Here is a 27,595-nt window from a genome sequence, read left to right as displayed (position 1 = left end):
TAGAAAAGCACTTATTCGTGTATGGCTTAAATTCAAATCAATCATATACCCCAAACTCCCCATGTGGACCTCAGTAAATGAGGCTTTCCACAGAAATGATGAGATATGTAGTAACCGTTGGGTGACATATAAGGATTTCGTGGTAACAGACAGAAGAACCAATGTATTGTCGATAAAAACACAGGACATGTTAGAAAAGGAGGGTTTATGTTTAAACTGGTTTCTGTATCGCCAAATTAAAGAAAGGTTTATGTTAGATATTAAAACTTGTAACATAGATCCGTCACCCTCGATCTTTGATAAAATCATTTTTGGTAAAAATGTGAAGAAGATCTCTATGAAGACACACCCAACTAAAGGTGGTGGCAGGTTTGGGTGTGCAACGCCAGTACCCTGGTGAGAACAAACCGTGATACCCAAAAAGATCTGAAACTAGATGTAAAGTTCAAAAAGGGGGGGGATTTAATTTAAAAGACAAAAATAAAAGGTCTTCTCCTCCCCAGCTCTAAACAAAAGATACTTTACAGTTCAGCTTTCTTCCAGACGACATCTTTCTGGGTCCGATGTAGTTTGTTCTCCTTACTCAATGGAGCTGGTGCAGGGTCTTTCAGCTCCTAAATTCTTCTATTTTCTATGCTAATGGTAACTGATTTGGCTAAGTGGTGTAAGAAATGCCCTTTCCGGCTGTCTGGGCCTGCTTGCCACCAAAAGACAGCTCTCTGCTAGCTCTCAGAGAAACTGCTCCAACTAAAACCTCTAGCTACAGCACAGCCTGCTGGGAAAGGGCAAACCAAACCTAGAAATGAAGCAGGGGAAACCTACAGCTCCTCCCATAAACTAATACAAAGAACTTTTCTACACTAAAATAATCTATGGCCTGAACCAACACAAAGGAAAATGCAGGGGGAAATTCAAACAGTCCTGGCAGGACATCACACTCCCCGCTCAAAATTTCAACGAAATTTTGCAACCTTATGACCTATCCTATCCATTTATACATTAGATCAAAAGTTCTACCTAACACTGAACAAGGAAACTAAATCAGTCAAAGGTCTTTGATACTTGACCACTTTGCCTTCACTTATAGTTCTTATGGTGGCCTTTCGGATTTTCCCATCTGTGCTTGGATAAATTTCTTCTACAACTGCAGTAGGCCATTTATATCGAGGGCTCTCTCTTTCTTTAAAAAGAACAACATCTCCGATGTTTAAATCAATTTGGGGACGTTGCCACAATTTTCTTCGTTGTAAGAGACAAAGGTATTCAGACTTCCATCTCTTCCAAAACTCTGATGCCAACGACTGAACTTGTTTCCATTGAATGGTATGAATTCCTTCTGGGACAGGAAGGCTGATATCTTTCCAGTCAGGGTTTTTAAAAGTCAAGATCATGGCTGGAGTCAAAATTTGTGCCCTTTCTGGATCTGTAGTAATAGGCACCAGCGGGCGGTTGTTGATGATGGCCACAACTTCTGCCATAAACGTAACCAAAATTTCATGTGTCAGGAACTTGCATTTTGTAAGCATTGCCTCTAGAATACGTCTACTGACACCAATCATGCGCTCCCAAGCTCCCCCCATATGGGAAGCATGAGGCACATTGAAAAACCATTGAATTTTCTCTTTGTTAGCAAAGTCCATTACAGTCTTGTCTTCTGCTAGTTTAGTTATGCAATTCAGCTCTTTAGTGGCTCCAATGAAGTTAGTGCCTCTATCAGACCTGATAGTTTTTACTGGACCCCTTATTGAAATGAATCTTTTTAGGGCATTAATAAAGGAAGAAGAGTCCATACTTTCCACAACTTCAATGTGTACTGCTCTGATCACTAAGCAAGTGAATAACACTGCCCATCTCTTGCTGTTAACTATTCCTCCTCTGGTTTTATGAGCACGTACCTCCCAGTGTCCAAAAATATCGAGACCAATGTGTGTAAATGGAGGATCCATAGAAGTACGGTCTTCTGGAAGTTCAGCCATAAGCTGGCTCTCACACTTTCTGCGAAGTTTTCTACATGTCACACATTGAAAAATAACTTTGTTGACCAATTTTCTGCAATTAATAATCCACAAGCCAGCATTTCTGACACTTGCTTCAGTCAGGGTTCGCCCTTGATGATGTATTCTTTCATGGTAGTGTCTGACTACTAAAAGGGCTACATGGCTATTTGCAGGCAGAATAATAGGATTTTTTAAGCTGTTCTTGATTTTAGCTCTTTGAAGTCTACCTCCAACACGTAGAAGACCTCTGGTATCCATAACTGGACACAGATCTTTAAGGATACTATGTCTAGGTAGATATTGTTGCTTTTCTATGCATCTGAATTCTTCCTCGAATTCAGATCTCTGTGTAGATCTGTAGATCAGGGTTTCTGCTTTAACCATATCTATGGTTGTTAAAGCTGCTTTGTCTCTGAAAGTTGCAAAATGGATGAGTCTAGCAAGAGCTCGCTGAAGACTCAGCCACTGAGAAAACTTTGTAAATTTTCTGGCATCTAAATGAGGCAACCTTATACTGATTGTATTTACCAAGTTTATTTTGCAGCTGCTGATCTCTGGCAGACACTCAGGTAACTCAGAGAATGTTTCGGTTTTACCTTTGTTGTGATCAGGAACATCTAACTCCATCAGGAATTTTGGACCGGTCAGCCAAGTGGAAGACTGTACCTTTTGGGCTGAAGCTCCTCTTGTAGCAATATCAGCTGGATTTAGTTCAGAAGGAACATATTTCCATTGACTTTGTTGAGTACAAGAAAGAATTTTATTTACTCTGTTGGTTATGTACATTTTAAACCTCTTTGTAGTGTTTGTAAGGTATCCTAATACAACCATACTGTCAGTGTATAGTAATACTTTGTGGAATTTTGTTTCTACTTCCACACAAATGGTTTGAAGAAGTTGGGTAGCTAGCAAAGCAGCACACAGCTCTAATCTGGGTATTGTTTGTTTGGGTGCTACCTTTGCTTTGGCCATAATAAATCCTGTATGCGTCTCGGTGTTATTTTTAGCTCTCAGATACGCTACTGCGGCAATTGCTATTTCAGAGGCATCACAAAAAATGTGTAGCTCATAAACGGTATTTGGTCCAGGTTCTACAGGAACATACTGTCTGGGCACAGTAAGGTGTTCAATGTTTTTGATCTGAGACGCCCAGGCCTTCCATGCTAAATCCAGGGCTGGGGGAAGATTTTCATCCCAGTCTTTAACTTGATTTATTATCTCTCTAAAGATGTTTCTGGCCACTATAAGCACTGGTGCTACAATACCCAAGGGGTCATAAACACTATTGATCGAAGAGAGTACTTTTCTCTTTGTAGTCTGAAGTTCAAGTTTGGGAACTCTGATTGAGAGTCTATCAGTGAAGACATTCCACAGAATACCAAGGCTACTCTGTGTACGCTTGTCTTCAAAGATTGTTGTGACATCCTTTTCGACAAGCTCTTCTTTAGGAAAAGTCTCTAAAACTTTTCTGCTATTAGAGACTACTTTATGAAGCTTTATCTTAGCCAAGCTTAGCACAGACTGTACCTCTTTAACAATTCGGCTGGCTTCTTGTGCTGAGTCGAAGGAAATCAGTAAGTCATCTACATAAAAGTTCGTGTTGATTGCACGATAAGCCTCTATACTACACTGATCTTTATATGTCTCTGCAGTCTTTTTTAGACAGTAATTGGCTACCGCTGGGCTGGGAGTATTCCCGAAAACATGTACTCTCATACGGAACTCAGTGATATCTTCCAAGGTTTCCGTGTTCTGGAACCACAGGAACTTTAGGAAGCGGCGATGTTCTGGCTTAACCAAGAAAGCATAGAACATTTTGTGTATGTCAGCTGTCACAGCTATTTTCCTTTCTCTAAACTTTAGAAGTGCTCCTAGTAAGCTGTTAAGCAAGTCTGGTCCTTTAAGAAGAACATCATTAAGTGAGATGTTTTGTACCTTTGCACTTGAGTCGAAAACTATTCTCACCTTTTCTGGCTTTTGTGGGTGAGTTACCTTATGGTATGGCAAGAACCAATGCTCTTGGGGTTTACTGCACAAAGGAACTCTTTCAGCATAGTTGCTTGTAAACAGATCTTCAATGAACTGTACAATTTGTTCCTTCAAAGTGGGATCTTTGAGCATTCTATTTCTCAAAGCAAAAAGCCTTTTTTCCGCAAGATGGCGGTTGTTAGGCAAAATTGGTCGGTCTTCTCTAAAGGGAAGAGGTGCCATCCAGCTCCCTTCACTATCTTGGACTGTCTCTAAATTCATTATGTCCAGGAACTTTCTTTCCTCACGGGAAAAGGCTATGTCTTCATCTCTTGCTGAAGTTTCAAAAATGGAGCCGTAGTCTGGGATAATACCAAGGCAACACACCTTAATGTGGCTTAAGCAACTTTGTAGTTGTGTGGGTCGTGAATTTGGAAATTGGCTATTTCCTGTAAGATTTAACGCTGCTGGCGGGCTCTTGCTATGGACGCACACAGGTCCAATAACTGTCCATCCAAGTGGCAGTTTTTGTGCTATTGGTGCACCTGGAGGTCCACTTACTTGTTTCAAGACCTGGAACAGCTCTGGGCAATCTGAGCCTATCAGTAGGGAAATTTCAGCATCTTTGTCCAATGCAGGAATTTCTTTTGCTATAGCTTTTAGGTGTGCATGGCTTTCAGCTACAGCCTTGGTTGCTATTTGGTTCTTGTTCCTAGGGATAGAAGAGCACTCTATTAAAGGAGGCAGTTTAATGTACCTTTTGCCATTGCAAGGCGAAATCATGAACTCTGTTGCCACTCTACCCTGCATTTGTTGCTGTCCAGTGCAGGTAGATATGGTATATTCAAGAATCTTGGCTTTGACCGCAAAGGTACTGAAGAACTCTGGTGTGGCCAAGGATGCGTCACTCTGTGAGTCTAGGGCAATATAAAGTCTTTTTCTAAAGTGAGGTTTGTCTTCTGGGAAAACTTCAGCTAGACAAATCGGATGGCATATCCTAATCTGCGTTGAGTCCTGGCATAGCTTTGTACATGCCACAACTGACTCTGCTTCTGAAGTAGGTTTAGCTGCCTTTTCTGAAGCCTCACTTTTAGGACCCTCTGATTTCTTCTTAAGTTTAGGTGACACTGAAGGTGATTTGAAATGGTGCATTGCTGAGCAATGACGCGGGCTACCGCATTCAGCACATTTTACTTCTATTTTGCAGTTTCTAGCAAAGTGAACCTTTGAACCACAGCATCGAAAGCAGACTTTTGCTTTAGCTGCTATCTCCAGCCTTTCGTTATAAGGCCTTTTTGAGAACTCTTTACAATCTGCAAGGCTATGTGGTTTATTATGAATGGGACATGGAATTTCTTTAGCCTCTTGTGTTTTATTCGACTTAAACTGAGTGACCTCAGTGGATTTAACTACAACTGTGGCCTTCCCCATTTCCTTGATAGGAATTTTGTCTTCCTTTACAGTCTTCTCTGAGCGCATGTTTTGGTAAAGGGTTGGGAACCCAGTCTGCGGGTCATTCCTTTCCTTTGCAGCTCTTGTCACAAAGTTTACAAGGTAACTGAAGGGTGGATAGCATTGCATGTTGAGTTCCTTATAAGAAAACACCTCTCTTCCCCACCTCTCCTGGAGCTGAAAGGGTAGTTTTTGGAGCACCTGTCGCTGTGTGATGTATTGATCTAAACAGGCTAGACCAGGTAACTCTGGATTACATTTTGCAGACTGAAGTTCAACTAAAAGATCACTTAAGTCCCAAAGTTGACGGTAGTCCTTTGACTTGAGGATTGGGAACTTATAAAGCCGATTTAGTAACGATGCTTCTATTTCTGTTGATGCACCATATCGCTCTTCTAATCTATTCCACGCTGTCTGCAACGCCTTAACTGGATCTGACACGTAGGCCGCGTAGATTCTCTGGACCTGAAGGGATGAGTTGGGGCCCAACCATGCCATGAGTAAGGTGAGCTCCTCATCTGCTTGCAGTTTCAAATCTCTAATGGCTCTCTGAAAAATTACCTTCCATAAGATAAAGTCTTCAGGAAGGTCTGAGAATTTCTGGACTCCCTTGTCTCTAAGGTCCTTCCTGGGAGTTTTAAGCATGAATGGTGAACAAGACTCCATGAAGGTGGGAATCATCTCTGCAGGCTGGAAGAAGTGTGGACTCCCTTTAGTTGGCAAATCAGCTTGACTGGCAGGCAAGTCCGTAGATTCTCTAGGCCTGTAAGTCTTGGGGGCTTCAGCAGCCGGGGCTTGCTGAAAGGCCACACTAGCATGGCTGGGAATTTGGCTCCCCGCCATGGGCTTCTGGTCTCCAAAGGGTTCATTGAGTGCCATATTTATAGGTAGACAGTCACGATGGATGATCTTTTCTTTGTAGACAGAATTTTCTGTAGGCTGAGGCCATGGAACGGCAAGCAATTGTGTCTTGCTAGCATCTAAGTTAGGAGGTGACTTGACCACAGGGTCTTGTGGGGAGCTCTCATCCACAAGGAACAAGGTAGATATCCTGTCTCTAGGCTCCTGTGTAGGAAGCAACCTCACATTTTCTTCACTGAGATCATCCTGGAAGCTCTTGGCTAAAATCCTGGCCTTTATGGACAGTTTTGAAGCCTCCTTAGCCTTGAGAAGAAGTTTCTTTTCATTTTGAATAGCAAGTTTTTGCCTTTCCTGTTCTGCTTTGAGGGCAGCTTCTTGCTCTTCTAAATCAACCTCTTGATGAAAAAGGATCAGTTCTTTACTGGCCATTGCTGCCTCTGCTTCGGCATGCAATATTTCAGCCTTTAATTTCATCCTTTCTACTTTGAATTGTTGGGCTACCATAGACGAACTCCAGCTAGCATGGGAAGAAGAACTGCCACTACCACTTTTACTGGAGCGGGAACTATGCCTGTGGGAAGAAGACCTGCTGGTGTGACAGGTTTTTGAGCTCTTTGTACTTTGAGGCTTCCCTGGGTATATTCCTCTGCTGGACTTAGCACTGCCGGCAGGGGACCTTTCACTCTCATTATTAAGCTCTAAGCTCTGCAGCCGGAACTTGACTGTGTCCAAAACTGCACTATATTCTTTTTCTTTGTCCGCGACTTCTTCCAGGAACTGTTTTAGTCTGGATTCTGCATCGGGATTGTTCATGGTTTGAAGTGTTTGGATCCTTTTATTCACCACTTCTTTCCACTTTAGGAAACTGGATTGCTGGGCAAGCTCTCTTCTTTGCATGTCTTCTGAGTCGCAGACTGCTGACAGCAAGGACATGGCATGTTGCAAACTCTTCCAAGCTTTCAGTTCTTTCACGCTTAAGTGACTTTCCTCTTTTAACAGCAGTTCTAAGGCCTTTTCAGTCGGGTGTCTGTCCCTAAGAGAACGAGTGTCGTGTGTGTGTCCATGTGCCGGTTCTTCAGAAAGCCTATCCATTCTGGCTGGTCCTAGTTGCCAACGCAACAACTCAGCAAGGATGAAGAGGACAAACGGTGTAGTGCTGATTTTACTTACAGCCTGCTACTGCTCCGCTTTCCTACTGTCACCACTCTTATGCTACTTCAACACAGCCAGACCTGGAGTCGGTTAAAGAGTCTTCTAGCTCCTTTCTTCAGGCTTGCAACGTGAACAAACATAAAACACACATTAATCTCTTCATAAAACTCTATCCATACACTTGAATGGAAAAAGTTCTCTCTAAAATGGCTGCTGATAATGTGCTCAGAACTCTGCAAGAAGAAGTAGAACTAAAATGGCCTCCGACCATGTGCTCAGAACTCTGCAAGAAGAAGTAGAACTAAAATGGCCTCCGACCATGTGCTCAAAACTCTGCAGGAAGAAATGGCTCCAAAATGGCCGCCAACCATGTGCTCTGGACTCTGCAAGAAGAAATGGCTCCAAAATGGCCGCCAACCTTTTCCCCTTTTATAACCACAGAGTCTTCTTCTCCTTCTATGCAAATCTTGGGATCTTGCTTCAATGCAGGGCCTTGCACTTGGACTCTCTTTGACAGGCCGGAAGCGGCAATGGCCGCCAGGATTTCTTACACTATGAAGACACACCCAACTAAAGGTGGTGGCAGGTTTGGGTGTGCAACGCCAGTACCCTGGTGAGAACAAACCGTGATACCCAAAAAGATCTGAAACTAGATGTAAAGTTCAAAAAGGGGGGGGGATTTAATTTAAAAGACAAAAATAAAAGGTCTTCTCCTCCCCAGCTCTAAACAAAAGATACTTTACAGTTCAGCTTTCTTCCAGACGACATCTTTCTGGGTCCGATGTAGTTTGTTCTCCTTACTCAATGGAGCTGGTGCAGGGTCTTTCAGCTCCTAAATTCTTCTATTTTCTATGCTAATGGTAACTGATTTGGCTAAGTGGTGTAAGAAATGCCCTTTCCGGCTGTCTGGGCCTGCTTGCCACCAAAAGACAGCTCTCTGCTAGCTCTCAGAGAAACTGCTCCAACTAAAACCTCTAGCTACAGCACAGCCTGCTGGGAAAGGGCAAACCAAACCTAGAAATGAAGCAGGGGAAACCTACAGCTCCTCCCATAAACTAATACAAAGAACTTTTCTACACTAAAATAATCTATGGCCTGAACCAACACAAAGGAAAATGCAGGGGGAAATTCAAACAGTCCTGGCAGGACATCACAATCTCTAAATTTTATAGTTTTTTGTTGGAGATAGATATGCATGAAGAATCAGGCACCTTGTCCATTCCCTACAAAACTTCATTCTGAGGTCAGCTGAACCCAGTTCTTACCACAGTGGAGTAAAGGAATCTTTATCGTCCATGGGCTACCATCCAAGAAGCAACACATGAAGCAAAAATCATAGCCTTTATTGATCAGCATCCACAAAAGAGGAGATCTCAAAAGGAAAAGATACATGTGGGGTTGCCAAAAAGGTTTCAACAAGATTCCTGTTCCTTGGAAAACAGCTCAACAAACAGGTGGACAGCAGGCACAGTGCCCCTTATGGCACTAGCTCCATGTAAGGAACATCATCCCCTGCTGCATAACTGCCTGCCAGGGAGCTTTCCAAAATACAGGAGACCCCCTGGAACCAATAGATTAACAACTTCATGGAGAAACAGCTGGAAGCATCCTGGTCCAAGTGGTGACCCATCTGGTCTTCAGGCTGGATTGTCTACATCTGGGAGAGCAGCCTGTAAAGAGCAAGAGAGCAGAGAGAATAAGAAGTAACAGTCAGTCAAACACATGCCCCCTGGACCTAGATGCACAGTACAAGTTTGTAAGAAAACGAGAGAAAATAATGGTGCCTGGGCCAGGTACTATCTCTCAGACCGACCTACCCCATAGGGTTCTTGTGAACATATAATGGGGGTGGAGCAAAAACCCTGTACAGGTTGATTCTCCTGAAATGCTTGGGACCAGAAGTGTTTTGGATTTCTGTGTTTTTTCAGATTTGGAATATTTGCATTTACATAATGAGATATACTAAAGAGGGAATTCAAGTCTAAAGATGAAATTTATGTTTCATATACACCTTATACACATAACCTGAAGGTAATTTTACACACAATGTTTTCAATATTTTTGAGCATGAAACAAAGTTGATGTACACTGAACCATTAGAAAGCAAAAGTGTCACTCTCTCAGCCACCTATGTGGACAATTTTGGAGTATTTTGGATTTCAGAATTCTATATAAGGGAGACTCAGCCTATAAACCAGTCTGGTCATCTTGGAGGACAGGAAGAAAATGTAATAACTAAATCAATGGCATGTCTCAGTGAATTCCTGTATGTAAGGTCCACTTCTTACAGAGTTGTAGCAGAACAAAATAGCCTGCCATCGCTACTTCACCACAGTTGTTGTGCACCTCCAGCTAGAGGCCAACTGATCTTAGAGCAGTGTATTTTATCAGTGTCTGGTTCATGCAAGTTGATGCAAAACCAAAGCACTTATGGGAGGATTGGCTTGGAAAGTTGTTTGTGGCTTTTCATCATCCCCCAAAAGCCAGGTACTGGTGAAATAAGTTGCTTCCTTCTCTAGCAGCAATCTCTGATACTCTCACTGCTTTTCTGCTTGTGCAGGGAAGAACAAACCACCAAATCTGTTCTGCAGTGGTTTGGAGTTCTAAGCTTCTGGCTGCTGTAAGGGTGTATGCATATACGTCTTTCAGCTCAGTTGTGTTGCACAGAAATAGGCTGTTCTGTTCCATCCATCTGGGCTGTGCTCCTACAAGACATAAATGTCCACAAATAATAGCCTAGCAATAGCAAAAAAGCAGTGCATGGCCTTTGCCAGTAAAGATTTTATCTGTGTCGGGAGATGTGTGCCTCCCTCCTATGTGAGAGACACTAGTCTCCCCATGGTTGGCAGCAAAGCAAGGGGAGATATTGGAGCAACACAGTTCCAATAACACATCCTATTCACAAGTGCCAAAGGGGGTTGGGAAGATAGGGAGACATTTGTAGCAGATAAACTTTGTACTACAGTTGGAACCTTCCATTACTTACCTGTGTGGTGTGCTCTGTCCTGGACTCTTCAGTAGCAGGGTGCTGTTTTGTGTCTGTATAATGAATCCCAAGGTGGATACCTGTTAGGATTCTAGGCAGAGAAGTATTAGAAATGTGCTCAAATTCATGTATGTTTCTGTGGAAAGAGTATTTTAGAGGGGGGGGGGATTCTTTTTTGTGCAAAGAAAAAGCATTTCCTTTCACTGAAATCTTCCCTTGTCAGAAAGAGACCCATCCATTTACATTGTCTTCTGAATTGTGATCTCCCTTTGCAGGGCAGTCTAAGATATGCTCTGATTTGGAGCTGAGCTGCACTGTATCTTATTGTCAGTCATGGCAATGTGGGTGGGGCAGACAAGATTTTTTTTTTGAATGCCCCCACCCCTTAAGTCATGGGGAAAAAATTTCTTCTCCCCAGCCCACAGCCAATGTGAGGTTCCATTGTCTTTGGGGGTATAATTGTGAACTGGAGGAGTATTGGATATGGCATTGAGTGTGCCTCTCCTCTATCTGCCCAACTTAGCTGTTTTCCTAGTACAGTTGGCCCTTTGTATCTATGGATTTTGCACCCATGGGTGCAACCATCCATGGCTTGAAAACATATGTATAAATTCCAAAAAGCACACCTTAATTTTGCCATTTTATATAAGGGACACCATTTTATTGTGCCACTGTATTAAATGGGAGCATCAACTGATTTTAGTATTCAAGTGGGGTCCTGGAGCCAAACCCCAGTGGATACCAAGGGCCCACTGTATATCTGTAGAGCTCCTCTACTATAGGTTCTATCCTAGCAATGTATGTTGTGCTCTTCCAGCTAGGAATAGAAAAGAATTAATCTTCATCCAGTTTTTTTATTAAGAGTTTACCAAAGCGTGGCAGAAAGTACTTGAAATTTGTTCATTTTTAATTGATTTGGGGAGGGGGGAAAACTGATAGATTTGCCAATTCAGATAGCCAGCTTTGAGTGTTTAGCACTTCAACTGTGGGTGAATCACTGTGTGCACAACCTAGGTATATAAATCTTTGTTTATTTTGTTCCCCACATGCAGGAACAAATAATTCCAATGCATTCCTCTCCACTGCTTGAGACTACAAAGGTTTCAGCACAATTTTCAAGTGTACATCTGGATTTTTTTTAATAGAAAGCATATTTTGAAACAGAAAAATCTGTTTCCTATGTAAAATGCTTTTTGCATGGTAGATAGTATATTTTGAGAAAAATGCACTGATCCCTGCAAGGAAAATATGCTTTTGGGGACGGGAAACCCAGAAATTCCCACAGAAAGCAATGTATTTGAAGGTGAGAGAAACAAAGATTTGTTACATCCATCGCAAAAGGACTTCATCCTGTAGCTTCTCAGCTGGCATGTCCTGAGTATAAGATTAGTTTATGAACACCCTGCACATAAGGATTGTATAAGATTTGGTTTTAAAATGCTATATACCATGACACAGTTGTTTTGAGTTTTAGACTGAAATCAATTCTTGAAGGTTTATCTACCCTGTTACTGTCTGTAGACTTGGTCTGTTGCTGATTCTGTATCTCTCCCCCTCACATTATCATCAAATCTCCCTGGAGATTGTCACACTGGTGATCCTAGCCAACTGGGAAATGTGAAAGGCTGGGATGACATCACGACAATAAGTAGCTAATTAAGCCTGGTTATGTAATGTTATCACAAAGGACAAATTAACCTCAATGTTTCCATTTGTCTGCCGGTGGCAAAAGACAAGCACTGTGTTCCTTATAATTTTAACAAGCTATTAGACATCTATTGACCTCTTTCTCAAATACAGATTTGCAAGGATGGGGCTGCAGCTCCTTTAATGCTAATCCCTCCCATAACCACAAATTCAGTGACCTACTTCTCTAGAATTATATCAGCAGGGGTCTAACAACAGCTCTGAACACAGATTGTCATGCCGGACCAACAGACCAAAGTTATTCTGCCAAGAGATTCAAAGAGTGAGTTCTTGTGTGACCAAATCTAGGAAGCTTCAAAGCTTTTAAGATTCAGTGAACACAGTGAACAACTGAATTGAGGCTATTAGCAGATTATAAATGGAGCAGAACACAGGAGAGAATAAAAATGGGTTGAAGCTCCTTTGGCCATGAGAGGGAAATGACCTTCTTCCAAGTTTAACTAAATGACTCTAAGACTGAAAATATATTTAGAATCATGCAAAATGATACTGGCATGTTATGGACATAACGTTTACACATGATGATGACAACTGTTTGTCAGCATTAACTGTTCAGTCACCGGCCTTCTACAGTGACAGAAAGGCATGAAACAAAGATGTGCAGATGAAGACTTGAAGATGCACTGTCAATAGCACAGAATGAAAAACAGATGGCACACACACACTAAAGGAAAATGGAGGGACAGGAAAAGGAAGAATGCTCTCAATAAATGGCAAGCAGTTATTATTATTTTAATTAAGACATGTTTTAAAAGCCACAGTGTTTTCTTTGCACAAAATGGCTGTATTTTCCTTCTCCTTCTAAATTTCTAATACAAAGCACGACTACAAATCTACATTAACCTGGGATTCCACAGTTTGCAGCAAAACAACTCCCATAATGCTCCACATACATAAAGATTACTGCAGCTATCAATAATTACCAGCAGGTGGCAGTTTAAAAAGAACAGTATTTATTGCCTTTCTCTTTGTCAAACCTTCACTGCAACTTTTCATTTTGTTTTTTAAAAAAGATCCCCCTAAAACATTACAAAAATTTCTAGCTACATCCTGCTTAATAAAAGCTGCCTCTAATATACTCCAAGGCCTGTTACAGACAGCCAAAATAAAGCTGCTTCGAGTCACAGTGGAGGTATGGTGTTTCAATGATGTATGTGTCCTAAGAGTCCAGAAGCCACACCAAAGCCACGCTCTGGTCCTTAGGGATGGAGTGTGGCTTTGGTGCAAATTCTGGACTCTAAGGACGCATGCATCATTGAAACACCATACCTCCACTGTGACTCGAAGCAGCTTTACTTTGGCTGTCTGTAACAGGCCCAAAGAGTGTTAAAAAATATGCCACTCTTGAAAAATTATTAACTGAGGGTTTGATTTGTTCACAATTTTGGGCACATTCTGGAACATCTGGACTGAAAACTCAAATGAATACTGTATTCTAACACAATGATACTTCTTGGCAAAGGAAATACCACTGTCTTCAGTTCTTAAATCTGAACTTTGCTTTCTTAAAAAAATACTTATCTGCACAACTGAATCTATCACTAACTTTTATTACATTAACTGTTCTATATCTATAACCCACAACACAGTTTTTAATATTTCAAAAAATATATTGAGACAAAATTTTACCTCTAACCCATGAGCTGCCTAAACAGAAAGGAACTTTTCATATCAGTAATTACCTAGGTTTTAGCACATGGCTCTATATTTTTATTTGTAAATGATTCCATTTTCATATTTACAAGGAAGTTCAGCTAACATAAACTTACGTTACATGCACATACATTTAATCACATAACTGTGTTAACCCATATTGTACTATATTCTGTTTATTACCTTAACCCTCCTTGCCTTGTTTTATTCAGTGCATAATTTTATAGCCGCCCTTAATTTAATGTGATCTGTTAAGTTAAATATAACTTACTAGATGAATGTATTCTGCATATTCATGTAAAATGCAAAGCTGATCAGCTGCTGGCTGAAATTTGTAAGCAATTCAGTGAATCTTGCATTAAAATGAAAACTAAAATAATTTATCCTTTGCATTACATTAATTAAACCAGACAGCTCTCTTCCCTGGAAAGTTTAACTGCCTCCCTCTTGCCAATACTCTCTTACAGCACTGATCTCACTATATGGTTTCTATAAGTTCTTCTATTAGTCTTTTGCATGGATGACTTTAACTGCTCTAGTTAATAGTGAATAAACACAATGCCAGTCACACATGTATGTTTAATGCTATTGAATGTACTTTGTAAGGCCATAACATTTATGTGTGGTTTAAATACAGTTCACAGTTTATAGCATTATTCCTTTACTTGTTTACTATGGCAGTAAAACAAGGTCCAGATGTAAAAGCTCCATGTGTTCCTCTAACAACTTTAGAATATATCCAAGTGTTTTTAAAAAACAATTTTATCCTTAACACAAATAACCCTCACTCTACAAGCTTGATCATTACATAATATCCCCTACATGATTCAGAAGAAGTAGGCTGAACTCTCCGAAAGCTCATGCTATCAACTTCTTTCTTTCAGTTAGTATCAAAGAGGCTACAAGATCCCTTTGCATACTGATTTTCCAGACTAATACGGCTATGTCTTTTAATCCCCTACATTATTTATTATGCTTTTTCTAACTGCACAAACTAGAACTGCTGCTGAATGTTGAATCTACCTGGTAAGGGTTATACCTAAAAGCCTGACTCTCAAGAAGAACAATTTTGCTGTTATACTGAGTTCTAAAATCATAAAGGCGATAGTATTTGTAATAGATATTTTAAGATGCATTACAAAGGTACAGATTTATTCTTGATAATGTATGCTTTATAGGTGACAAAGAAAATGTATAAACCTCCACAACCACTGACAGTAATCTTAATCCAGATCAGAGGTTGCACACTTACAAATAAATTTAAAAAGGCGACTCTGCTGCAGGTACACATTTAATGAAGCAGATGGATTCATGAGATGCATTGAAAGTAGATCATGATCAAACCCACTAGCTTTATCCCCAACCTCAGCATGTGCATCAGGAAGTGCGAAAGAAACCTCTTTACATATGTATGGAGTTCATTCTGAGATACTGAAGAAAGCATAACATAATTTCCCATGAAAATGCTACAACTTTACATCTTATTTTTTTAAAAATAATACATTCACTAGCTCATCAGACACAAAATATCCTAAACATACATGCACATATGTATACACAGACTCATGTTCAATTTCTCTTATGTACACACACACACTGCAGGATTTAAACAAGAGATGAAACGCTAGGCATAAGCCTCCTGTCTGTATGGAAAGTAAAGCGTTCATCAGGCTACAGCTTAGATTGCATGGTACTTGGGACTATCACCATGACAACAGAAGCCCCTGGAAAGCTGGTCAAACTCACCTCTTGTTTCCTATTTGTTGCTACCTCAGCAGGGAGGGGATATGTGAACACACTTTTTTCAAATTGCCATTTACATTCTGTAATATTTCTCCATTAACATCTACGGGAAGTTTTCTTTTGAATCCCTTGGGACATTAAAATATAGATTCTTAGTTTGAACCAGCAATTAGATCACTCTTTGCATATGTCTGTGGGTGTTTGTGTTCCCCTGGTCCAGATCTGTTCTGTTCCCTTTCCTCTTGTCTGTCACTTCTCTTCCTACTCTAGGCCTGTTCAGGGATTCTGCTGCCACACGTGCAGTATTATCATAGGAGACCAGGACCCTTCTAGTCTACAGATCTATGACATTGTCAGAGGGTGGAAGAAGGGGAGGAGTCGGGTTGGGGTCCCGCACCTAAGACGCCGTGCTGGAGGACCCTGGTGAAGCCAAAGAGGACAGGCCAGAGCTGGCTCAAGGAGAAACAGCTGGGGCTGGGGCGAGGGCCGGGGAGGAGGCAGTCCCGAGGGTTAGAAAAGGGGTGGAGAGAGAGGACCAGGAGAAGGAGGAGGAAGGAGAGCAGACATGGACGCCGGGAGAGGAAGGGGCGACAGACTACGAAGGGGAGCTAGGGGCCTGAGTACGGGACACTTGGACGGCTGAAGTAAACCACCGATACCTCTGAGGGTGCGGGTCGTCCAGCGGTCGAGGGAGCGACTGGGAACACCCTGTAAAGAGTTTCTTCGCTTCCTGGGACCACCCCTCATCCTTAGACGGCAATGCTAGTACGTACCAAGCCCGGCCTGTGATTAACCCCGGCCCGCATCTGCTTTGGGACATACAAGGTCGGTGTTGGCCATTGAGCGGAGTGCTAAGGGAAGGCTAGAGAGAGAAGCAGACCCTGGGGTGGCAGGCTCCAGTCTGGAAGCCGAATTACAGCGCTAGTTACAAGGGCGGTGAAGTAATCAGTCCACGTGTCAGTGTTGCCCATTTGGGCCTGTTCAAGTTGCATTAAAGAAGTGTTGAGCATCCGTCGGCGTCTGTGACTTTTTACCATGGACACTCATGGACCCCCCTCACTTGTTGGCATGGCCCAGGGCCCAGCGACAGACATATTAATAGTATACACCCAGACAGATTGGATAAAGTGAAACACTGGATTAAATCCCCCTTATCTGAAATGCTTGAGCCCAAAAAGTGTTTTGGATTTCAGATTTATCTATTTTGAATTTTGGAATACCTGTATTTGCACATATATACATAATGAGATGTGTTGGAGATGGGACCCAAGTCTAAATATAAAATTCATTTATGTTTCATATACCCTTTATACAAATAGTCTGAAAGTAATTTTACACAATATTTTAAATAACTTTGTGCATGAAACAAAGGTCACATTCACTGAACCATCAGAAAGCAAAGGTGTCACTATTTCAGCCACCAATGAAACAGGTTTTGGTTTCTGGAATATTTTGGATTTCAAAATTCTAGATAAGGAATAGTCTATCAGTATATGGTATAAAAGTAATGTTTTTGCATATCTTCATGCTTACATCAGCTTTTATTTTCTACATATGTCAAGAATAATATTTTATGTGGCTCTCCAGATGCTCCAAATGTTGGACAGTGATTCCCATCATCCCTCATCACTGGCAATGTGGGCTAAATTTGATGGGAATCCAACACCATGCGAGGAACATGTTTACAACCCCCAATTCATGTTATAGAACTTAGTGGCCAGTACCATCACCACAGCCTTATTTGAGTGCAGTTTCAGTCAGGTAACCATTGCAGGAATTAGGATTGTAGTAGAAGGGGAAGGGGGAAGCTCAGTGAATAGTGGAATTTCTCATTCCACAATTCCACATTTCACCCAATTTATATATCATTTATAGTCAGTTCCTAATCAGCATTCTAAGACATAACACACCAGAATTAAGCAGAACCACTGAAGAGCAGCCTTGGAAATAATGGTTATATCACAGGCCACATCAAATAATCATATTTATTAAATTCATTTATTAAAACACTTCTGTCCCACCTTTTATCACAGGATCTCAGGATGGCATGTAATACATTTCAAAGCATTTCCAGATTAAAAACCTAAGTACAGCGCGCCCGTGTCATACGCGGGCGCACCTTACGCGGCTTGAGTATACGCGCTCAAGCCACGAGGCGCACGCAGGGCTGCGTGTCCCATTCAATTGAATGGGCGCGTGCGCCCATTGAGCCCCACGTGCCGCCACACTGCCGTGCACGAGCCCCATTGTTTATAATGGGGCTTGAGCATAGGTGGAATTCGCCTTACGCGGCGGGATCCAGAACGGATCCCCGCATAAGGCGAGGGCCCACTGTAATTTGAACAACATAAAAGCATATTAAACACAACAATTAACCCACTTTAAAAGCAACAATTTAAATCACTTTAAAAACTACAACAATTTCAAAACCATGTTCATGTACACTTCAAACAAATTAATCTTTCAAAGCTTTAATTTTTAAAAAAATGTTTTGGCTTGGCATTAGAAAGAAGTCAGAGTTGGCACTAGTTGGATGTCCAAAGAGAGGGTATTTTGCAAGTAGTGTCCTCCAAATTTGTATGCCCTCACTGGTGGGACACAGAGGAGGGCCACTCCTCTAGACCTCAATTGTCAGGCAGGTACATATATAGAAAGCCAATACTTCATCTTTCAAGGTCCCAAACTATTTGGGGCTTTAAATATCAGCAGCAGCACCATGAATTCAAACTGGAAGCAAACTGACAGCCAGACCAGATTCTTTAAGACCAGTGTTATACAGTGAGCCTTTGTTATCCACTGGGATTTGGTTCCAGAGCCCCTTGTGGATACCAAAATCCATGGATGTTCAAGCCCTATTAAATGAAATAACATAGTAAAATGGTGTCCTTTATATACAGTAAAATGGCAAAATCAAGGTTTGCTATTTAGAATTTAGAGTTTTAAAAATGTTGTCAAGTTGTGGATGTTTGACTCCATGGATAAAGAATTGATGGATATGGAGGGCCTACTGTATGTCTATATGTGGTATTCCAGTCAACAATCTTGCTGCTGCATTTTGCACAAGTTATAGCTTCCAAGTAGGGTTGCCATAATGGAGGACCTCGAAACCGGGACAAATGTAGGACAAGGTTTGAAAATGTAGGACATTTTTTTTTTTTTATTTCCTGGCTAGGAAATTAAAAAAAAAAGTCCTAGATTTTTAAACCTTGTCCTCCTCCTCCTCCTCTCGGCCTGAGAGGGAGCCTAGGCTGTCTCCCAGGCCGAGAAGGGTGGGGGGAAGCCTGGCATCGCAGAGATCTCCGCGGTGCCAGGCTTCCTCCTCCTCCTCTCGGCCTGAGAGGGAGCCTAGGCTGTCTCCCAGGCCGAGAAGGGCGGGGGGAAGCCTGGCATCGCAGAGATCTCCGCGGTGCCAGGCTTCCTCCTCCTCCTCTCGGCCTGAGAGGGAGCCTAGGCTGTCTCCCAGGCCGAGAAGGGCGGGGGGAAGCCTGGCATCGCGGAGATCTCCGCGGTGCCAGGCTTCCTCCTCCTCTTCCCGGCCTGAGAGGGAGCCTAGGCCGGCTCCCAGGCCGAGAAAGGCGGGGGGAAGCCTGGCATCGCGGAGATCTCCGCGGTGCCAGGCTTCGTCCTCCTCCTCTCGGCCTGAGAGGGAGCCTAGGCTGTCTCCCAGGCCGAGAAGGGCGGGGGAAAGCCTGGCATCGCAGAGATCTCCGCGGTGCCAGGCTTCCTCCTCCTCCTCTCGGCCTGAGAGGGAGCCTAGGCTGTCTCCCAGGCCGAGAAGGGCGGGGGAAGCCTGGCATCGCGGCGATCGCCACGGTGCCAGGCTTCCTCCTCCTCCTCTCGGCCTGAGAGGGAGCCTAGGCTGTCTCCCAGGCCGAGAAGGGCGGGGGGAAGCCTGGCATCGCAGAGATCTCCGCGGTGCCAGGCTTCCTCCTCCTCCTCTCGGCCTGAGAGGGAGCCTAGGCTGTCTCCCAGGCCGAGAAGGGCGGGGGAAGCCTGGCATCGCGGCGATCGCCACGGTGCCAGGCTTCCTCCTCCTCCTCTCGGCCTGAGAGGGAGCCTAGGCTGTCTCCCAGGCCGAGAAGGGCGGGGGGAAGCCTGGCATCGCAGAGATCTCCGCGGTGCCAGGCTTCCTCCTCCTCCTCTCGGCCTGAGAGGGAGCCTAGGCTGTCTCCCAGGCCGAGAAGGGCGGGGGGAAGCCTGGCATCGCGGAGATCTCCGCGGTGCCAGGCTTCCTCCTCCTCCTCTCGGCCTGAGAGGGAGCCTAGGCTGTCTCCCAGGCCGAGAAGGGCGGGGGGAAGCCTGGCATCGCGGAGATCTCCGCGGTGCCAGGCTTCCTCCTCCTCCTCTCGGCCTGAGAGGGAGCCTAGGCTGTCTCCCAGGCCGAGAAGGGCGGGGGGAAGCCTGACATCGCGGCGATCTCTGCGGTGCCAGGCTTCCTCCTCCTCCTCTCGGCCTGGGAGGGAGCCTAGGCCGGCTCCCAGGCCGGGAAAGAGGTGGAGGCTGCTCCTCATCGCGGCGATCGCCGCAGTGGGAAGCGGCCTCCTCCTCCTCCCTGGCCTCGTGGAGGCCTTGAGGACCCCGCGGTCGGAGCTCCGACCGCGGAGCTGCCTCCAAGGCGTCGCTGGGGCCTGGGAGGGAGCGTCTCCGCGGCTGGAGCTCCAACCGCGGAGAGCCTTCCCAGGCCTCAGCAAGGCCTTGGAGCCGCCGCGGGGCCTGAGGTGGCCGCGGTGGGCGGGGCCGTCCCGGTTTGGGCCCCAAACCGGGCCGGGACCGGGACAGCACCGCCCAAACCAGGATTGTCCCGCCCCCCGGCGGGATATGGCAACCCTACTTCCAAGTCATCTTCCAGGGCAGCCCCACATAGAATGTATTGCAGTAGTCTTATTGAAAAGTTACCAATATATGGATTATTGTAGCTAAATTATTCCTGTCCTGGAAGGGCCATAGCTGACAGATCAGTCTGAGCGGGTGCCAAGCACTTCCTGCCATGGAGTCCACTTGGGGCCCCGATGACAAAATTGAGGCGCATTCCCAGGCTATGCATCTGTTCCTTCAATGAGGATGCAACCCCATCCAGAATAGTTTAAATACTCAATGCTTGAAACTGAGAACCACCAATCCACAGAGCCTCCATCTTATCTGAATCAATTCAGTTTGTAGGCCTCATTCAGAAAATTGGTCCTTCCAGGCATGGACTCTGTTCCTGTGTAGCACTAGCCAACTCCCAAGACATAGGGAAGTAGAGCTGGGTGTCATCAGTATACTGCTGGCATCCCACCCCCAAGATCCTTATGAGCTTCCTCGTTGGCTTCATATAAATACTGAACAGCATGAGGAACAATGGAATACTGTGGCACCCCACATCTGAATGCCATAGGGCTGAAGAGGAATCTCTCACTGCTACTTTTTGGAGCTGACCCTGCAGATAGGAATAGAACCATTGTAACATAGTGCCTCCTACTCCCATCTGACAAAGCTGGTCCAGTAAGATAACATGATCAATGGCATCAAAAGCCATTGAAAGATTCAAAATGATTGACAGGGTAGCACTCACTGTTTTTCATTTGGAATAGGGTAGGTCTTCAGTCAGAGCTGCTAAGACTGATTCAGTGCTGTGCCTAGGCTAGAAAGGCTGAAATGTGTCTAGTCTTCCAAGAATGTATGAAATTGTCCAGCCACTGGGGGATATTAGCAATGGGGTGGTATTTGTCATGTATCCCTGGGTCCACAAAGATCTTTTTCAGGAGACGATGCACTACTGCCTCACTCAAGGTAGCAGGCACCTTCCCCTGGCACTGTGAGGCATTTACCACTTCCCAGACCCACCTAACCAATCTACCTCTCCTAGATTTTATCAGCCACAATGAGCAAGAATCAAGCTTACATGTGGCACCATGGACTAATGGAAGCATACCAAGAGTTTGCAATTATTGAAACTTATCCAAAAAAGAACTTGATCAAATGGTGCACTGGACAATTCTGCAGATTTTGATAACCATGGCATCAGGTTCTGAGAAGATATGAGCAACTTACGTCTTGAAGTGCATGGCAAACTTGTCACAGCAAGTAACATATATCTCTATTTAATAAACTAAAACAAGGGAGAGGACCTGTTTGGTCCTTCCCTCTACCTACAGAATACTCTCTCCAGCTATACTTACTTGGCCCCAAATATACATCTCTTTGCACCAGACATTTCTCTACTGCCACACATTTTATAGTATGTGATGGACCATTTTTTAAATATATCAGCCATAGGCCTATTAATTATCTTTATAATTTGTCACTGGGCAGAGGTTGTTTAAACACTGGATATTGCTTTCATTGTTTTGAAAACTGTTCAGCAGGAAAAGGCATGCTCCTTAATTCCCAATTTCACACTTTCTTGGAGGAGACATGTGAATTAGCAGCAGAGCAGGGAGGAGCAGGACCTACAGGTTGCAAGAGTTGGCAGTGTTGCAGCACAGACCTTGGCAAGTGCAGATCTTGGCTGGTGCCCTATGATGTAGAATACCATTGCTGGCCTTGCACTATGTGAAAAAACAAACCAGATCACCATGAGCCCAACAGAAAGGCCTATTGGACTTGAACAATTAGAAATAGCAATCAAAAGCTGTAACCAAAAATAGCAAAAAATGTGAAAGGGGTAAGTAACATGCTGGCTACAGGCCTTATGCGCCCCTCCTGCCAGCTGTTTTGTCGCCTCCAAGGTGACAACACATTTTGGTGATGTTCTGCTGAACCAGGGCAAACAAAACAAGCTACACATTGTCACTAGTTCCCCGCCCTGCCCACCCAAGCTGCCTGTCTCTTCACTTTGGGATATCTTCTAAGAAAGGTCTCATTAATCACCTAATGCTGTATCAGGCTTTTTTTTTAAAAAAAAAAATGGTAATTGTAACAGAAAAGACTGCCTAAGCATACAAACTAAAGATATATTCACACACACATGTTCAATATTCAGTGGCCTGCATGAACAAAAAAAGTGGTCAAATGCAGAAATTACATATCATTTATGAGTACTTATATAGTACTCTTCAATGAAGACAGCCCTTACATATAGCTGTGAGCCACTGACTGAAGAAACACGCTGTGATATATGCTGACTGGGGTTGATGGGCATTATGGTCTACCATCTGGTGTTTGCCAGGATGGGAGTATTGCATTATATCACTCCATTACCTGTAGATTTGGAAATATATCACACAATGTTTTTACAATATTCTAGTTTGCTCTGGTAGTTCTGAGAACATATGACTGCTGCGTCAGATTTGTTCACGAGGCAGTAAACAAGAACAGATAATGTATTCTACACAATTATATCAAAAAATCTCTGTCAAATGTAATTAAGCCTGCTTTCCTCTCTCATTAACAATGCCAGGCTAAGCGACAGGAAAAAAAGTCAGCTTTAGGTTTTAATGGTCTTGACTTCCAGTAGCCCAGGAGCTAGCTATTCCCTCTTATCATTCCAAAAGGACAGAACACACTCATTTGTGGAAAACAGCACAACTAAGATGTCTTGAATATTAATGGGACTTTATTCTTGGCTTGCTGCTTTGATAAAATGTCAAGCCCCTCAAGCTAGAACAGCAGCCTCTGCTCTGCACTACTACAGCTGTGACAAGAACAGGTGCTTTCAGTGACTATTTTATGTGCGCTGTTCCCATTCTCATTTTATTCAGCCAGGGGCAAGATAGGCAGGAAGAGAGCTAGAATGGATGGGAAGCCATTGTTAATATCAAAGCAAATAACCCCTTTTAAGAAAGAAAGCTGAAAGCCCATCCTTAATTCCCAGGCTCACCACAAATGCTGTTATCTCTGAGCTGACCAGCAAATCTGTACCATTTTTATTAAAGGAGAAAAGAAAATTTCGAATGTTTACCACCACTACTTTCTTCTTGAGTCAAAGATATGACTACTAACCAAGAACCTTTCCAAGCTCTACTATCAACATGTTTACCAGCAGTCTAATATTTGGCCTACATCCAGCCATTAGTCCCAGCTAACAATGATTCACTCAATCAGTGGAAATTGGTAAATCTATACCTAAGCAAGTTGCACTGATTCAGTGAGTCTATTTTAGTTGAGACCAGCAAATGGATTTAAGACATGATTTTATGCTGATACCACAGTATTTACAAACAATTTTCTGTAGTACTTTTCATATTTGACAAACATTCATGACATAAACTTACAAGCTATCACTCAAAAAGATGTGAGCACACAACCTTTGTTGGCAAAAGAGGCCATCATCTTTATTACTTATTTTTATATACTATATATGATCTTCTCTGCTAGTTTATAATGTTAACCTTTCCCTTTTAACTCAGATTTAATATCTTGTCACAAAGTCCTTTGCCTGTGCTTAACATTGTGGACCAATTTAGTGTTATGAAGGCAAGCTGCAAGAAGCCTCAAGCTCACTTCTACCCTTTCCTGTTCTGATAGAGCTGTCAGAATATCAGAAGCTCTTATTCCATTATAGACTAACCACATTATAGATAACCACATTACATCTAGACTCTCTACTGTGGCTATCCATTACCATGGTTACTTAATACAAGCCAGATTTGTTAACTTGGGTTTGAAGTTGGCCTGTTTCCTCTAACTATACTTAACTGCAGTTTGTCTGGTTTACTTAACAGCAAGGAATAGACACAAAAAAATTACAAAGTCCTCCTCACAGCTGTGCCAAAGAGAAAGGAGAGAGAGCAACATGTGAGGCCATGATTTTATGCAGTGTGCCACTAAACTAACATTACACAAACATTTACTATATGTGAACACAGCAAAACCAGTTTTCTGCTTCATAGACACTGTTTATGAAAAATCCCCTTTTAAAAGTAGGACCAATTTTGTTGTTTCTGAAGTAGAAAAATTTGATCAGTGAAGCAAAAGCTGCTTCTATAATTCAGTTAAAATAGGGACTTTCTAGATGAGAGAAGGCAGTTCAGGATGGATGGGAGTTTCTCAAAAGGGAAATACTGAAGGCACAATTTCAAACTGTTCCAACAAGGAGAAAAAAATGGGAGCTATCCCAAAAAACCTGGATGGATGACTAAAGAGCTTTAATGGAACTAAGTTTTAAATGGGACATCTATAAAAAATGGAAAAAGAGAGAAATCATCAAAGAGGAATTTAAACAAAAAGCTAGCACGTGTAGGGGTAAAGTCAGAAAAGCTAAAGCGCAGAATGAGAGAGGTTAAGAACAATAAAAATGGCTTTGGGGCGGTATGTCCACAGCAAAAGGAAGAAGAAGGAAATGGTAGGGCCACTTGCGTGGAGAAGGTAGCAAAATGCTAACAGAGGACAGAGAAAGACAGAACTACTCAACACCTTCTTTGTCTGTTTTCTCACAAAAGGGAAAGGGTGCTCAAACTGAGGGAAATGGAGCAGAGGACACAATAGGGGAAACATAGAACAGAATAAGTAAAGAGGCAGTACATGAATATCTGGTTAATCTAAATGAATTTAAGTCTCCGGGGCCAGATGAACTACATCCAAGGGTTTTAAAAGAGCTGGCAAATGTAATCTCAGAGCCACTGGCAATAATCTTTGAGAACTCCTGGAGAACAGGAGAGGTCCCAGCAGACTGGAAGAGGGCAAACGTTGTCCCCATCTTCAAAGAGGGGAAAAAAGAGGATTCCAAAAATTATCGCTTAGTTAGTTTGACATCCACACCAGGAAAGATTCTAGAGCAAATTACTGAACAGAGGCCTGTTACAGACTGTCAAAATAAAGCTGCTTCAGGTCTCTTTGGAGGTATGCTGTTTAAATGATGCATGCATCCTAAGAATCTGGAAGTTGCACCAAAGCTGCCCTCCAGTGCTTAGGAATGGAGTGTGGCTTTGGCGCGACCTCCGGACTCTTAGGACCCATGCATCATTTAAATAGCATACCTCCAAAGAGATCCGAAGCAGCTTTATTTTGGCAGTCTGTAACAGGCCAGAGAGTCTGTGAACATTTAGAAGGGAATGCCATAATCACAAAAAGTCAACATGGGTTTCTGACAAACAAGCCATGCCAGACTAATCTGATCTGTTTTTGTTTTGTTTTGTATAAAATTACTGCTTTGTTAGATGAAGGGAATGCTGTAGATATAGCATATCTTGATTTCAGTAAGCCCTTTGACAAGGTTCCCCATGACATTCTTGCAAACAAGCTAGTAAAATGTGGGCTAGATAATGCAACTATTAGGTGGATTAGTAATTGGTTGACCGACTGAACCCAAAGGGGGCTCAGCAATGGCTCCTCTTCATCTTGGAAAGAAGTGACCAGTGGGGTCCCACAGGGTTCTGTCCTGGGCCCAGTGCTATCCAACCTCTTTATTAATGGCTTGAATGAAAAAATTTTCATGCTTATCAAATTTGCAGATGACACCAAATTAGGAAGGGTAACTAATACCCTAGATGAAAGGATCAAAATTAAAAATGACCTTAATAGATCAGAAAGCTGGGCCAAAACTAACAAAATCATTTTCAACAGAGAGAAATGTTAGGGACTACACTTAGGCAGAAATAATGAAATGTACAGATACAGGATGGGGAACATCTGGCTTAACAAGACTACATGTGAAAGGGATCTAAGAGTCCTAGTAGACCATACATTGAACATGAGTCAACAGTGTGATGTGGCAGCTAAAAAAGCCAATGTGATTCTAGGCTGCATCAATATAAGTATAGTGACTAAATCAAAGGAAATAATAGTACCACTGTATTCTGCTTTGGTCAAGGCTCACCTGGAATACTGTTCTCAGCACCACAACTCAAAAAGGATGTTGACAAGCTGAAGTGTGATCAGAGGAGGGCAACCAAAATGGTTAAAGGTCTGGAAACCATGCCCTATGAGGAGTAACTTAGGGAGCTGGGTATGTTCAGCCTGGAGAAGAGAAGGTTAAGAGGTGATATGATAGCCCTGTTTTAAGTATTTGAAGGGGTATCACATTGCGTGTGGAGCAAGCTTGTTTTCTGTCACTCCAGAGAGTAGGACCTGTAACAACAGATTCAAACTAGAGGAAAAGAAATTCCACCTAAACATTAGAAAGAACTTCCTGACAGTAAGAACTGTTCAACAGTGGAACACACTCCCTCAGAGTGGTGGAGTCTCCTTTGGAGGTTTTTAAACAGAGGCTGGATGGCCATCTGTTGTGGGTGCTTTGATTGTATATTCCTGCATGGCATGGAGTTGGACTAGATGGCCCGAGGTCTCTTCCAATTCTATGATGAACTTAAGAGACCAAGCATTAAAGTTATCTTTTGCAATTTCTCTCAATATTTATAATCTTCTCGAAAACTGTAGGTGGTATCTACAAGTGCATTATGTTTAATTTCTAGCATGCCCTGAAACAATCAGGCTTGCTTCTTAATAAGATTTTCCATTAAAGCAGACCTATTTTGCCACAATGTCTTCAGGCTGGCTCCAGGTGGCTGATTCAGAAACATGTATACTTGTCCTCAACTGTACACTGTACTACCAGTAACCTTTGAACCTTAAGTATGCTTATACCAATTACTTAGCAATTTCTGAAGAACATTTTTTGCATTGCTTGGTGTGCCTCTAAGAACCATATCCTTCCTGCTTATTCAATAACTAGATTTAAGCTTCTTTCTCTCCATGCATAAAACCACTCTTCTGCATTAGAGTGATAAATTAATGAAAAAAGCAAACTTTGGGGACTGATTTCAACAACTGGGATATCTTCATATATCTGCAAATATCAAGCTTTAAATACCTTGATAATTTCACAAACAAAAGGCCCTGTTCTTGACATTCATGAACTCTGCCCATGTTTATTATAAAATTAAATTTAAACCATCCTATAAAGAAACAACAACCAAAGATGAAATGCTGGAGCAAATACAAAAGTATATTTGTCCCAACAGCTGAGACTTAGTGTTTGGAGGAGAGACAGGTAATGTGTGGGAGCTCTTGGCCCTAAGAAGTACCTCCCATGCCTGCCTCCATCCTTGGTTCATTTCTCTACATTCTGTCATCCATTTCTCCCAATCAGCAGATACAAGAAAACTCTCCTTCCTTCCCTCTGCCCTGTCTATTAAAGGATATGGGGAAAGCAAGG

General features: G+C 42.8%; 2 protein-coding genes and 1 long non-coding RNA gene across 3 annotated transcripts in view; all 3 read right to left on the bottom strand.

Moving 5' to 3' along the window:
- TSPAN7 (tetraspanin 7) overlaps nucleotides 1–27,595 on the bottom strand; it is a 131,495-nt gene that overhangs the window by 60,524 nt on the left and 43,376 nt on the right. The gene's annotated exons all lie outside the window — the stretch shown is intronic.
- Nucleotides 493–7,586, bottom strand: LOC149319501 (uncharacterized). The gene is made up of 2 exons (XM_089511835.1): nucleotides 4,015–7,586; nucleotides 493–2,733 (listed from the first exon to the last, which is right to left on the bottom strand). The coding sequence occupies exons 1-2, from the start codon at nucleotides 7,368–7,370 to the stop codon at nucleotides 1,014–1,016; spliced, it is 5,076 nt and encodes a 1,691-aa protein (XP_089367961.1). The 5' UTR covers nucleotides 7,371–7,586; the 3' UTR covers nucleotides 493–1,013.
- Nucleotides 8,759–9,783, bottom strand: LOC149319500 (uncharacterized). The gene is made up of 2 exons (XR_016280207.1): nucleotides 9,719–9,783; nucleotides 8,759–9,100 (listed from the first exon to the last, which is right to left on the bottom strand). It is a non-coding gene; the product is annotated as an uncharacterized LOC149319500 (long non-coding RNA).

This window comes from Sceloporus occidentalis, unplaced genomic scaffold (assembly GCF_023333645.1).
Source record: "Sceloporus occidentalis isolate IW3139 unplaced genomic scaffold, rSceOcc1.0.p SCAF_2, whole genome shotgun sequence".
NCBI classification, from domain to species: domain Eukaryota; kingdom Metazoa; phylum Chordata; class Lepidosauria; order Squamata; family Phrynosomatidae; genus Sceloporus; species Sceloporus occidentalis.
This window is presented reverse-complemented; position numbering and strand designations above follow the sequence as displayed.

Excerpts from the sequence above, each read along its gene's own strand:
- LOC149319501 (XM_089511835.1), bottom strand. The coding sequence starts at position 7,370 with ATGGATAGGCTTTCTGAAGAACCGGCACATGGACACACACACGACACT. Across the intron at positions 2,734-4,014 it reads TTGTGCAGTAAACCCCAAGA|TCAATGGAAATATGTTCCTT; the intron begins GCATTGGTTCTT and ends TACTCAACAAAG.